Below are 14,696 nucleotides of genomic sequence, written 5' to 3' on the forward strand. Positions count from 1 at the left end.
TGAAAATTTCTATGTCTTATGACAGGAAGAGCAAAATTCCGCTACTAGGGGGTCCACTATTGGGCATTTTACCCCACGACCCAATATTAGAAATTTTAATAATAAATAACATTAAATTTTTTTACGTGTATATAAATATTGAATTGAACACGTCGATCCCCATTTTTTTTACCATGGGGCTGTCAAAGCAGGCGAAGGGAAAAAACGAAAACGGAGAAGCAAAAAGGTACAAATTTGACGTTTCTCCACATCGTTCGATCAGTTGTTGAAGGAAAATCGTGCAGCTAGCAGTGCAAAAATCAAGGTGAAAATCCGCAGCCAGAAAAATAAATTGCATCACCCAACAGTGCACAAATTGTGTGAATCAGTGAAAGGTTTTATTGTTCGGAAAAGGAAGTAAACACCCTTAAAATGCCACGCCGAGGAAGGTCCGCATCTCCCCCACCGGCCCAGCGCAGGTTAGTTCAAACGCATCGTTTTTTGAGGTTAAACTGTGACCTTTTTCGAGAAACGTCGCTCTGCATGGGGATCATTTCTGATGATTCTGGAACTTCGACAGAGCAGTTACGCAACAAAGCGAATTTTATTTTTCCTATGCTAAATGAGTAAAGATGTGTTTTTTCATCTACGAGGGTGAGCATGTGATCAATTATTAGTAAATGTTATTGATCCTTATGGTCCAAAGGTCGATAAACATCCGACATGGCGCTCTGTTTCTGGTTGCTTCCATTTGGGAAATCGTGCCAGACAGCGAGCAACCCGCAACATGCGACATTCTAAAAATAATATTGAACTGTTGTTCAGGATTGTTTACCGAAATTTTTCATAAGAATGTGAAATTCACGAATCACGCGATGTGATGACGATAGAGGCCTATTGGACTCGTCACAACTATAGGGCCGGTAGAACGAATCTGTTCTGCTTGCTTTTGAATCTTCATTAGATGTTGTAGATTTCCGCAATATCTTTAGAAACAACACATTCAAAGGATGGATTCTGAATCATCATATTAAAATCGTTCCTGAATAAGTTGTTATTCTTGACCTTTGTACTATCATTTTCATCATTTCCATCAACATGTTTACTGCCAGTGACCGTTGCCAGCCCTGTGATAAACACGATAATGAATCAGATTGTTGTTTCTTAATGCAATGACGCTGTTATTGTCGAGCATCAACACAGACTTGATCTTTGTTTCTTCTTTGTTATCTGCAGATCGGCCCCCATGGCTGCTGCCCCGGCTCCACGCCCCGCAGCACCGACACAACCGGCTGTGCAGCATGCTCCACCGAGTGCGGTTGCTCCCCCGATGGGCGCCCCCAGCCAAGGACCCGGTCTGATGGCCCAAATGGCAGCCACAGCCGGTGGAGTAGCGATTGGGTCTGCCGTTGGTCACACCGTTGGACATGCTCTGACCGGAATGTTCAGTGGTTCGGATTCGAAGGAAGCGGCCCCAGCTCAGCAGGCAAGCCCAGTACAGCAGTACGCTCCGGCCGCTGGTTCCGAGGCGCAAGCCCCGTCCGGCCCGTGCGCCTGGGAAATCAAGCAGTTCCTGTCCTGCGCCCAGAACCAGTCCGATCTGACGCTGTGCGAGGGATTTAACGAGGCCCTCAGGCAGTGCAAAGTGCAGCATCATATTTAAATCGGACATACACAACCGGGTGCGATAGATTTGTTACGGCTGGGAAGGAATGGTTTGGCCCATGAAGATAAAGAATGCGGAACGTTTTACATTGTGGACGGAAAATTCTAGTAGCCTGCCGGACGGCGGGAGTAGTTCTATTGTCTAGTGTTGTTGAGTTGCTCAGTTCAATAAAGCCTGTAAACCAATTCAATATGGCCAAATTGTGCTTTTCTGTAGACGCATAGGTTCTTTAAAACAATTTAATACGTCGAACTACTACAACATCTCTGTGGTAATTTACCGTTAAGAAGAAAGATTTTATTTCTTATATATTTAGTTTTAACAATTTGAATAAAAGAATAGCTGAAGAGAAGGCAAACCAAACGAATTATATATAAAAAAAAGTAGTGGTATATCACAATTGACATTTCCTTATAGCCTCACGAAATTTTTGAACAGGATTTGTCTTCAGTTCTCGGTCCTGTCTAGAATATTTTCTGATGGGAAACAATGTTGACTCCCTGGACAAAATTTATCCATTGTGTAATAAAGTGCTTGCTTCTTCTTCTTCGTATTGGCATTACATTCCCACACTGTGACAGAGCCACCTCGCAGCTTAGTGTTCATTAAGCACTTTCACAGTTATTAACTGCGAGGTTTCTAAGCCAAGTTACCATTTTTGCATTCGTATATCATGAGACTAACACGATGATACTTTATGCCCAGGGAAGTCGAAACAATTTCCAATCCGAAAATTGTCTAGACCGGCATCGGGAATCGAACCCAGCCACCCTCAGCATGGTCTTACTTTGTAGCCGCGCGTCTTACTAGGTGGGCCCACGCTTGCTACACAACATAAATAATAAAAAGGAAATTTCTTTTTGCAATAATTGAGAACGTGCTTAGTTTAGTGCGACAAGATACTTAGATTGATTTTTAATCCATTACAGGATCCAATAGTTATAAAATTTTATTTTATTTACATTAAAAAACAATCTCTTACTTATATTTCGATAAATACCATTGTTAAAAGATGACAGGAAATTCTATTACCTCCATAGAACTTAAAATGCTATCTTTAATCATTATTCCGTCTCTTGCGGCCGCGTAATGTTCTTCCAGTCATACATGGTCACAACGGCTTTCTCGAACAGACTGCTATTCAGCTTTACCAGCAGCAGTTCATCCAGCGTTTGCTCCGTCAGGCCATCGTTCCGGTCGGCCAGGATCAGCGCACTGTACGTTCGTTCCAAGCAGACATTGTTAGACGGCAGCGACATCACCACCATGGCCACGGAGAACAGCTCGGCGTGGCTTACGGAGCGCTGCAACCAGTGGTTCCAGACGTCGTAGTCGTGCGGCTGGCGGGGTTCTATTTCGAGACTTTTCAGCTGCTGCAGCACCGGTGTCACGGTGCTGGAGAGCGGGACCACCGCCTTGGAGGTACCCTCCGACGGACCGCCAAACATCTCCGACAGGAAGTCGTCCATGTCGTCGTCCTTTTTGTCCTCCTGTTTCAGCTTGTCTGCCTCGAACTGGGCTGTCTGGGAGTTCGGCTTTAGGGCGTTAATGCGGTTCCAGATGTTGAGGATGTAGTTCTGAAACGATTTGGACAGAGGGGAAAACAATTTAGTAGGGAGCTGTGCCAATGAAGAGCTGGTTATTTTCGAAAACAGAACGAGAGGACGATACGCTGCTATGCTAAAATGACGGATTATGCAAAATATATATAAATAGGTTCCCCATCTGCTACATTTTTATATAGTTGTTAAGAACCTTAGAGTTATGGTCGATAAGTTGAATTGTTGTTGATTACACAATACGTGAAGCAACTTAGAAATATGGAATGATATTCGTATTAAGAAAATGTTATTATGTTATTATTAATCAGACTAAGGAGATTCAGGATGCTATCAAAACCTGTAGCCTTCATGTCTTTTTGATCATTTGATATCGTGATTCGGCGAGGCGATTTTTGGTGTGGGACACGTGGACCGCCAAGTAAAGATGAAATGGTTTGCGTGTTTTGAGGACCGCAATGCCGATGTTCGCTTCAGCATCAATGTGTTTTGTGAGATTGTATGCATTGTCAATCGGATGAGTCAGACGCGATCCATTGGCGATTGAGATTTCAATAGGCAGGTGATCACTACCATGGGGATCCTGGATTACTTTCCCCGTACAATACAATGTTTGTGAAATCGAACATATTGAGAGGTCAATTCTACTTTCGAGCCCTGAAGGTGCCACACGTTTTGCTTCTCCGATATTCAAATATGTCATATATTGAAGAAGTCGCACAGTCATAAATCAAGGAAGAACGGTTGTCATCGGCCAGTTCCCCCCAGGCAGTACCGTGTGAGTTAAAATCTCCTAGAATCAATCGTGGCTCAGGCATAGCAGTGCCAATAGCCGAAAGATCTCTGTGTCGTACCTTCGGCAGTATGTACACAGAGGCTATACTGAAGCTTTTGCCCCGTATGGTGACATTACAAGCGACTACTTCAATGCTTATCACCGAGGGAAGATCTATTCTGTAAAAGGAGTGGAGCTTGTTGATCCCTGTGGTGCCCTGATGCCTGGCTACCCTATACACAGATTAGCATAACATAGAGGGAATGAAGGAAATGTAAGAGGTAGGAAGAAGAGGAAGATAATAAAAGCAAGTTCAGTCAGTTTAGTCAAGTGAACCAGTGTCTAGTGGATTAGTTATTAATTCTGGATTTCTGCGGACGCCACCGATAGGGGAACGGGGAAAAGAACGGAGGTTGTCGGAGGATCGTGTACGTTATTCACTCCGATTTTGTTTTAACTATTCCCGTGTAATACCGGCTAAATCGCGTCGTAATTGTGTATTTATTGTTTTCGGTTACTAGTGTCACTTTTATGCAGTGGAGAATCGTGCGCAAATAATCTGTGATTTGAGAACTTTGTGTTAATTTTATTGCTTACCATCGACGGCGCATCGTTTTCGCCTTGTCCTTGTGTTTGTTTTTCTGTGCCCTAGCCACACTTCACTTTGCTACCGTACTTTTGCGTTGCATCGAAAAACTATAATTAATAATGACATTGTGACTGAGGTCATTACAGTACCTGAGCCCGCAGCGATGTTCTGGCTGTACCTCTCCCGTATTCACCCGAGCGTCAAACCGGAGTCTATTGAGAAACTGGTGAAGGACTGCATCCAGTGTGAAGATTCGGTCAAAGTGGTCCCGCTGGTGAAAAAGGAATTGACATTAAAAGTATGAGCTTCATATCCTTCAAAGTTGGGATTGACCCCAAGTTCCGTGAAGTCGCACTTAATGCGAATACTTGGCCTATGGGTCTTCTATTTCGGGAATTCGAGGATATCAGCTCAAAAAACATGTGGAAGCCGCTGCTAAATACTCCAACCGTCACAGTTTCTCCTGTTTGCGGAATCTTCCCGTTATCGACACCTACCTCTGCTCCGGAACCAATGAGCTAAATTCGGCAGCCACGATGCACGTGACCTTTCCACCAGGACGCACCGACAAAAGCATTTTGGGAGTCCCCAGTTCCTCTTACTCAGTCGCGCCTACTGCAGCCAGCGTTCACCATAGTCGTCCTGGCCCTGAGTTTAGAGGCGGATTAGGGGACTCCCAACTTGTTATTCAAGGCAAGTACATCTCTTATCGACATTCATCGCCTGATGCCGATTCAAATTTCAGCATCATCCATTCGGAATTGAGTCCGAGTTTCATCGGACGAACAGGATCGCCGCATTTACAAGCATCAATTACCATTTCTCCACCGCAACGTCAAGGCCAATTTTAACGGGATGAATGCCTTTCTTGCTCAGGTTGACTGGGATACGGCTCTTCGAGATTCTGACGTCAACCGACCATGTCAAAAATACTACTTTACGCCATCGACCAGTTAGTTCCCGTGAGATCCACACCAGAACCGGCCAACCAGCCTGGTCTAACGCTCATCTCAAAAATCTGAAAAGAATCAAACGCGCGGCCCTCAGACAACACTGCAAGTATCGTACGGACTCTACAAAAGCTAGCTATATCAAGGCCAACTCCGAATATCAGCAACTCAACGATCATCTCTATAACGCCTTTCAAAATCGTTTGCAAAGTCGTCTCAGGAATAATCCAAAAAGCTTTTGGCGGTACGTCAACGAACAACGGAAGGAATCTGGATTGCCCTCAACGATGACTGACGGTTTATCTGAAGCCCAAACTACCAACGACATTGCTAATTTGTTCCGTACTCAATTCAGTAGTGTATTTACTAATGAGTATCTCGACCCGCAAGATGTAGTTATTGCCATTAGGCATGTTCCCAGTCTTCCTGTCGCTAGGCAGCCATTGGTCATCACAAACGATTCAATAATAGCTGCCAGTAAGAAGTTGAAAACCTCCACGGGATGCGGCCCAGACGGTATCCCATCGCTTGTTATTAAACGTTGCGTAGAGTCGCTTGTCAGACCACTTACTGCAGTATTCAACCTCTCGCTGACTTCCGGGGTGTTTCCGGTGTGCTGGAAGCAGTCATATGTATTTCCAGTTTTCAAAAAGGGGTGCAAGAGGACCGTATCAAACTACCGGGGAATAGCTGCGCTGTGCGCCGTTTCCAAGCTATTTGAGTTGATTGTTCTTGGCGAATTGACTTCAAGCTACGCCCATTACATTTCAAACGACCAACACGGGTTTATGCCCAAACGTTCAACGAACACTAACCTGGCGTGCTTCACTTCCTTTGTAATAAGACAAATAGAGAATGGTCATCAGGTGGATGCAATCTATACAGATCTTTCTGCTGCATTCGACAAAATGAATCACCAGATTGCCATCGCAAAATTTGTCAAATTAGGCATAAATAACGCTCTGCTCAGCTGCCTTCAATCCTATTTATCAGGTCGCAGTATGGCTGTGAAAATTGGAGATCACATTTCTTCACCGTTTGTAGTCCGATCCGGCGTTCCACAGGGTAGTCATCTTGGACCGTTTCTGTTTCTGCTTTATATGAATGACGTCAACTTTGTTTTGAAATGTCTAAAGTTATCGTACGCCGACGATTTGAAGCTGTATTATTGTATCAAGCAAACTCAAGACGCAATGTTTCTGCAACAACAGTTTGAATCCTTTGCAGAATGGTGCCGTATCAACCGAATGACGCTCAATGTTGCTAAGTGCTCGGTCATATCTTTTGGACGCAAACACTCTCTTCTCCAGCATGAATACGCTTTGGCAGATAAAAAGCTTCAACGAGAATCGACAGTCAAAGACCTAGGTGTTTTGGTCGATACGAAAATGACATTCAAGGACCACGTAGCATATATTGTTTCGAAGGCATCTTCACAGCTAGGTTTCCTTTTCCGTTTTGCCAAGAAATTCCGGGATGTGTACTGCCTAAAATCATTGTTTTGCGCCACTGTTCGACCAATATTGGAATATTCCTCGGTCGTCTGGTCCCCGTATTATCAGAACGAAATTCAGCGCATCGAAACTAACGATAAACTAATAAGTGCAATTTCAGACGTGTTTTATGTTAATTCTGACAATACTAATGTATTTAGTTTTAAGTAAACGGTCATTGGGGTGACCATTTCACCTGTTAACAATAAATAACAATACAATACAAGGGGGCACCACAAATTGGCGACATGCACGTCGACCACCTCTTGCACTTTTAGACAAAATTAAAGACAAGTTGGACTCGCTATTGAACACTGACATAATCGAACCTGTCGAAGAATACAGTCAGTGGGTTTCACCACTGGTAGCAATAGTCAAGGATAATGGGGATTTGCGCCTGTGCGTAGACATGCGAAGGGCAAATCTAGCGATCAAAAGAGAAGGACATCTAATGCTAACGTTTGAAGATTTCCTACCACGACTTTTTACTCGACTGGATGTTAAAGAAGCCTTCCATCAAGCGGATATTGGGATATTCAGGTACGAGCGCCAAATGTTCGGGGTTTCCTGTGCCCCTAAAATGTTCCGGAAAGTATTGGAACAAGTTTTATCAAAATGCGAAAACGTTTCACAGTTATTAACTGCGAGGTTTCTATAAGCCAGGTTACCATTTTTGCATTCGTATATCATGAGGCTAACACGATGATACTTTTATACCCAGGGAAGTCGAGACAATTTACAATCCGAAAATTGCCCAGACCGGCACCGGGAATCGAACCCAGCCACCCTCAGCATGGTCTTGCTTTGTAGCCGCGCGTCTTACCGCACGGCTAAGGAGGGCCCTATATAAACTACATATATAGTTTAAAAAGTTTTGCTATGAAAAGACTGTTTTCAATGAGAATATATCTGTAGAAGCTAATAAAACATCCAGTTTTTATCGTAGTCTTTGACAGAATGTCATTTATTTAGCTGTTCAAAGTCAAGGCCTACTAACAAATTTCTAATTAGTTGCTAGTATAGATAGTAGAATCTATAGATGAGCGAAAGCATGGCTGAGTCGATTTTTTTGCCCGTGCACACGCGCATATGACGTCACAGCCCTTAACGTTTCCATTGAAATCGTGACGTCATGCTCGTTTGGAGACACGTTTGACAGTTCGTTTGGAGACAGTGGATTTATCTTCGCTCATCTATATTGAGATTCTCACGTCCGAATGTGTGAGTGGCGATAAAAGGAAAACAAACACTCCTAGATGGTGCTACTCAGCAAAGTTTGGGTAAAAATGAATATATTTCCATATATTTTTTGACTCCTTCGCAACCATCGTGATGACTCGATCAATTTTGAGGTTATGAGCAGAAGGAAAACAAACATGTATTTACACATGCCGAATTGCACATCAGTGTGCGAGCGTTAAACGTCACTCATCTCTATATTCCACTATCTATAGTTGCTAGAGTCTATTTATATTAAATAACACTATTTCTACAATATCAGTTGTGAAGTTTTATTACGTTTAAAATTCAAAATGGATAAATCAAGTGCCAATAAATTCCAAAAATGTTGTGCAAATATTGGAAATCCAAATTGCAGTCGCTCCGGTGTATCGGCATCAATAAGGTATTTTATGAGACGTTTCGCGGTGGCCCGTTTATTTACTTTCAATGTTTTGTTTTGGTATGATTCTACGTGAACATTCCATTAGGTCCGAACACAAAATATTGTTTGCAACGTTTTACTTTTCATTCATGTTTTCTTCAACATTTTATGCTCAGAATGCAATGGTATGAATAACCTAACGACACATTTCAAGAATCATTTGAAAAACTTTGATCTAAAGCCCCGGTAACCGAAAAGTAAAACATGTCGGTTTGATGATGGGACCCATCGGAATGTTCAGCGCGAAATTACCAAACAAACGGGCTCCCACTAATTGTCAAAGTAGATAAACACGAGAAAACCAGCTGATTCGATCTGTCTCATAAAATGCCTTATTATTGAAAAAATTAATTCGCTGGGGTATACGCACCAGCAAAGGGGCCGTCCAGAAACCACGTGGTCATATATGGGGGGAGGGGGGGTTTGGAAAATGACCACGATAAGCCACATGGGGGGGGGGGGTGTTGCTCTCGAACCACATGGTTTTTTTACACGAAAAACTTTTGGTGAATAACAATAGCGGTGTAAAAAATACAAATCATTAAAATTTAATGATTTAATCATTAAACGCAAAACGCATCTTAGGGCCGATGCCCACGTAGCGTCTTTTCATCTCAGCGTTAAAAAGACGCAGGGGTGCATCGAGAAATCTGCATATATCTGCGCTATTTGACCATCTTAGCCTTAGATCCTTTTTCCATAAAAAATAAACGAAAAAACAGGTTGCGATTCAGTCTCAATTTCCACAACAAAAATTTAGAAAGGAAAAATGGGAAAATATAAAAAAAAATTCCGCCGCGCCACGCCACCGCCGCAGATGTTTTTTGGCATCACGCCGCCGACACTTATGCATCAGCGGACTGCAGCTACAAATTAGAAAAATATTCATGTTTTTACAATAATCCAAGAAAAAAACTTCAAAAGAATTTCTTGTGGATATTCAGGAAAAAATCAGTAAAGAAATTTCCTGTAAAAACTTTGACATTACTTCATATAAGGTACACGGGGGGAAGTGGAAAAAGGGGGTAAGTGTAAAAAACGACTCCAAAAATTTGAATTGTACATACTTTACAGTTTTTACCACATCATAACGTTATGCAAGAATATACTTTGATGCTCACACTAATACTGTGTTGAAATTTGTATAATACTTACACTAACACGGTTAACGCTTGAGCTGTAATTTTAGGTTTCGCGAAAAGTTGATTTTTGCATTCATAAAATCAATTCTTATTTGCACCAATTGTCTTTTTTCAAGTGTATTTATATCACAGGTGACCATTATAATACAATTAAACTAACCCCATTCAATTGGTAGTGGTTTGTACCAAGAAATAAAACAATTCAAAGATTTTACACTTACCCCAGGTATCAAACACTGCGGGGTAAGTGGATAATGTTCTAATCACGCAATTTTTTCTTCCCTCCAGGGTTTATTTCGATAGCTGTGAATCTTAATATGTTCCTTCTTCGTTATCATTGTGATTCCAGTGGTGATTAGACAAATATAAATGAGAAAATGCCTGATTAATCACTTATCGGTATTGATGCCTTTCACATGTTTTACATATGAAAAAAAATGTAAATGAAAGCTAAAAATAGCACTGATAGGTAAATATATTGTATAATTCCCATTAATTTTTATTCATAACAAGTTTCGCCGTTGAATGCATTTTTTTGCGAACAAATTGGTTAAAGACAAGTGCTTAAGAACAGCTGATAATTTTGTACGTGTTTTGCGCACACACATACATACAATTACGCACATACAGACATCATCTCAATTCGTTAAACTAAGTTGATTAGTTTATAACCCTGTAAGTCCCATTTTTCCTTCAAAAAGTTCATCTTTGGAGCTAACATATAGATTTTACGTACACTTAGTGTTCGAGAAGGCAAAACCAGCCCTCCCCTAGCTATTATGATAATTCCTTGAGGATCTATTCCGTTAAGGTAATGAAATTATTCCACAAACAGGGCTGGTAGCGATCAATGCTGCTCAAAATAGTGACTTTAGTGACCAACACTTGCGAAAAAAGGGACCAAATAGTGACTTTCATCTGTAGAAAAAGTGACCAAATAGTGACTTTTGATTTCATTTTCAGTGACAGAAATGGACTTTTATTTAAAGTTAAAAAGGGTGAAACAAATAATTTTCAAAAATTTTGTCTCCTCTCCCCCTAATATCTTTTGGTCGAAAATTTCAATTAGAAAAAAATATGAATTGCCAAAATATTATTCAACAAATCCGATGAAATGGAAATTCACAAGTGAAATTGGAAAAATGTATTGTATTATATTCTTTTTATTTTTTATTTTTAATTATCCACCCTCTTCACCTCTGGAAAAGCACAACTTTGAGGCAAGTCATACAGAATAATGTGCAATAATGTTTATTACAGATTCGAACTTACTCGGAAAATCTTCTTTAGACATAGATTTAATTCAACTCACATAGTATATAAATCTGAAACCCAAGAATTATTTCAAAACCTAAAGATTTTTTTCAGGATTAGAAAAATCCTAAACAAGAAGTTCGAACTACCAACCAATAATTTACCGATTTTCCTCGATGGAATATCCAAAGTTTATGCAGTTTCAAATGTTTAAATCAGAATATATTTTGAAAAATTTGAGCTAATGTGACCAGCAAGCGTCCTGCGAAACGCGGGACGCCTATCTGGATTGCGTCACTGGCTTAAAAATGGTCCTTCAAAAGTGCATTTCGCATAGATTTTTGCCTAACAAAATTTGGAAAAATGTTTGTAAGGCTATATGAATTGTAATAAATTTGTAAAACGGAATTGAAAAATGCAGCGTCTGGTCTGGTCGTCTGGTCACATTAACTGAGCAGATGTCGAGAAACCATTAATTTTGCTTCTTACGGAAACATTAATATTTCTATGTGGATTCCTTACACACTAAGTTTTTATTTCTGCAGCTCGGCAAAAATAAATCTGGGCAAGTACATAAGCCATTTCATGAGACAGTTTCGAACAGCTGATCGACATTTTGAGTGGATGGCTCGGTCTGTGTTTTGGTAAATTTGCATGCAAACCATCATCATTTTGTCATCATCATCATCATTTCATTTCATTTTCGCAAATGTTCCTTGTAAAATGTAAATATTAGTATTTATTCTCCTGTCATTTTTGCTTTCTATAAAATGGCTTATTGCAGTATCAATCAGGGTGGCCAATTTCTCCATTTTGATTTAAAAATGAATATTTTTATTTTATTTTTCAAAATATATAAGTGTTTGTTATAAGAAAAAGCTGAAAAGCTTGTTTGTTTGAGTACGCACTAATGAGCATTAGAGCAAGCCCTCGCTCACTAATGATTTCCCCGAAACAACAGGAAATGTATCTCAGATCAAACTGAATATTCAACAGTTTAAAACCGCTATTGAAAACTGTTAATAAATAAATTAATTAATAAAGTGTAGAGTTGAACAATTTTTAAAAGAGGTTTTTAAAACTCAGCCGAGTCAGCTATTGGCTTTGTGAATATATTTAGATCCTCAATCCGCTGTGCCCATCCTGCTTTCATTACTATATACCCAATCATAAACTGTGACACAAAACCTCTTCAATTAATCGCTGTTGAAAATCTAATAACAACACCGAGATTCTCAGCGAATCTGGAGTCACGAAGAAGTGCCGAACAGCGTTCGGGCCAAAAAGTACTAAGTGGTATTTTTTGAGCGATTCCAAGCAACAGCATCAAAATTTAAGAAAATTTTTAATTCATGATTTTCTATTGAGTTGAAACTTTGCACAGTTTTTCAATTTCATCTAAATCGTCATTTTTCGATATCAAATCTTCATATTGAGTCACGACTAACTTTTCAAAAGGGTGTATGTGAAAATGGTTCAAAAATATTTAAAAAGCTGCACAGCAAAAACGGAATGTTCGATTGTTATGATTTTTTCAGCAAAGTTAGACAACTAAATGGTGATTCTTAAGAAAATGTGCACAGTAAAAAAAATTTTTTTTTGCCTTTAACAATATAATTTTGTCACAAAACTCAAATATCTCAAAACCCTATCTTTTTCGAACGTAATTTTTTAGGGAAAACGGTCCATTATATTAGCTATCTACCATAAAAATTTGGTGATGGTAAACTAATAAACAAAAAGTTATGACATTTCAAACATTTCACAATTTTCACATATAGTAAACAAAAAAATTACCGTGTATTTTTTTTTCAAGAATCGCAGTTTGATGCTGATTTTATTGTTAAGGGCCTTGCGTGAGTTAAACAAGTTGTTTGTATGATATTCCATATTTATGTATTCATCGATATTATGTATATTATATGTATAAATATTATATGTATAAATAAATAAAAATGAATTAATATTATCCTAAGTATTAAATTAAATGTGGCAGTTACACAATGTTGTTATAGAAACTCTAAGAGTTTTGGGTTTGAATTTTGGTATGGGTTATGATATCATGAAAACAGTTTATTAATACTTACTTTTTATTTATTTTTATTCAACTTTTGTAAAATATCTAATACTTTTGCATTATTATCAGCACAGTTTGAGTATAGTTTTGCTTTAATTTTATTTTCCGACAATGGAATGAAACAGTGAAATTTTTGGGTTCCTTGGATCGTTTTCGCGTTATTAAATTGCTCGCTGAGCTCTGAAGCCTTTATTTCGTACTCTTCAGTAGTAGTAAAACAAAATGATAATTTGGTTAAATCTTTTCTTTTCTACGATTTGCCCAATCAAAAGTTCTTTCGCAGTTTTAATTGGATGCTCACGTTCTTTGGCTAAACTTGCTCTTGTGGCCATGCGCTTTATTGTTCCTCCAATAGCATCACAAGGACCTTTGCCATGTGATGTAGCAAAAAATGCCATTCTGCATCAATTCCGTACATTGATTTAAATTGACATAGGCTCGAAAAATTCTTACGATTTTTGTACTGCGACGCTGCTCCATCAGACATGAAATATATCTTTTTGACTTCTTTATGCTTATCAACGCGTAAAAGTTAAGCATTTTTTCAATGAACAAGTTTACGGATACTGAATCGTGTCTTAAATCTTCGGAAATTATAATAAAACTTAAGTGTTCAATTTGCGTACTTCCATTAAAATAAATAACGAATGGATGAATTGTAGCTTGTTGTACGTTCCAGTGATGGGACTGCACTTCATCTTGCAATACAAAGCTGTAATTTTCAGAAAAATCAAATGACTAAAAATTCACCATTTTGTAATGTATTTTTCGTATTTTTTAAAAAGCTGGATTGTTCTGTTTTAATGAAATCGTGAGGGATTAAACTTTCTAATTTCAAGCAAAAATATGACACAAACTCATCTACAGGTTTTACAATAGTTTCTATGTCACACCTATCCGTGGTCACCCATTGCTCAAATGATAACTGATCAATATATTTTTCTTCAAACTCAGCGAATAAAGTATTTTCCAATGATGAAGAATCTGGACAATCCGAACAAGATCGTAGATAGCAATTTGATGTTGTATTTTCACACAAAAGACTACCAGTTAACATTTTAATATCCTTTGTTAAATTGATTCTTTTCAAACTATGTAAAATAAGATTAATATTCTCATGGGTTGTGCACACACACACACACACATTATGTGTTCCTGAATTGGAAAGAAGCTTACATTGCCTTGGCCGAAGGCTTGCAAATGAGGAAAAACCTATTTTAATATTATCGTGAATTTCCTTGAAGCGTGTGTACGCTTCTTTCAAAGTCGTCATCATTAATCGTTTTTGGATTGCTTGACGCTTTCCATCTTTTCTTACTGATACATAATCTTTTTGACCAGGCATAGCTCGACTTACTTCATCATCTTCAAAATATTGAACTACTATTTCTTTTGTCTCATCTGTTAATGCAGTACTAGACCTAGTATTTTTGGTTGAAAGACAGTTATTCTTCAATTGTTTTGCCTCTTGTACTGTATTTCTATTGGTTTTGTACTCATCAATGGCATCCTGAATAGACCACGAACTTGGCAGCATCGACAAAATCAA

General features: G+C 39.1%; 2 protein-coding genes across 5 annotated transcripts in view; one reads left to right on the forward strand and one right to left on the reverse strand.

Moving 5' to 3' along the window:
- The first annotated feature begins 219 nt into the window (after window positions 1-219).
- Window positions 220-2,008, forward strand: LOC134205792 (coiled-coil-helix-coiled-coil-helix domain-containing protein 10, mitochondrial). Of its 2 annotated transcripts, XM_062681386.1 has the most exons (3): window positions 220-304; window positions 348-458; window positions 1,216-2,008. In XM_062681386.1, exons 2-3 carry the CDS (start codon window positions 412-414, stop codon window positions 1,640-1,642), a joined length of 474 nt encoding a protein of 157 aa, XP_062537370.1. In that variant the 5' UTR covers window positions 220-304; window positions 348-411; the 3' UTR covers window positions 1,643-2,008. The 2 variants fall into 2 exon arrangements, with proteins under 2 accessions (XP_062537370.1, XP_062537369.1); XM_062681385.1 differs by having other exon boundaries at window positions 239-458.
- A 522-nt stretch (window positions 2,009-2,530) lies between these two features.
- LOC134205795 (uncharacterized) overlaps window positions 2,531-14,696 on the reverse strand; it is a 129,519-nt gene continuing 117,353 nt past the window's right edge. For all 3 annotated transcript variants that reach the window (XM_062681391.1, XM_062681389.1, XM_062681390.1), the window contains exon 4: window positions 2,531-3,222. In XM_062681391.1, coding sequence (XP_062537375.1) covers window positions 2,710-3,222 — 513 coding nt within the window. In that variant the 3' untranslated portion in view covers window positions 2,531-2,709. The remainder of the gene's footprint in view (window positions 3,223-14,696) is intronic.

Source organism: Armigeres subalbatus, chromosome 1 (genome assembly GCF_024139115.2).
Source record: "Armigeres subalbatus isolate Guangzhou_Male chromosome 1, GZ_Asu_2, whole genome shotgun sequence".
NCBI lineage: Eukaryota > Metazoa > Arthropoda > Insecta > Diptera > Culicidae > Armigeres > Armigeres subalbatus.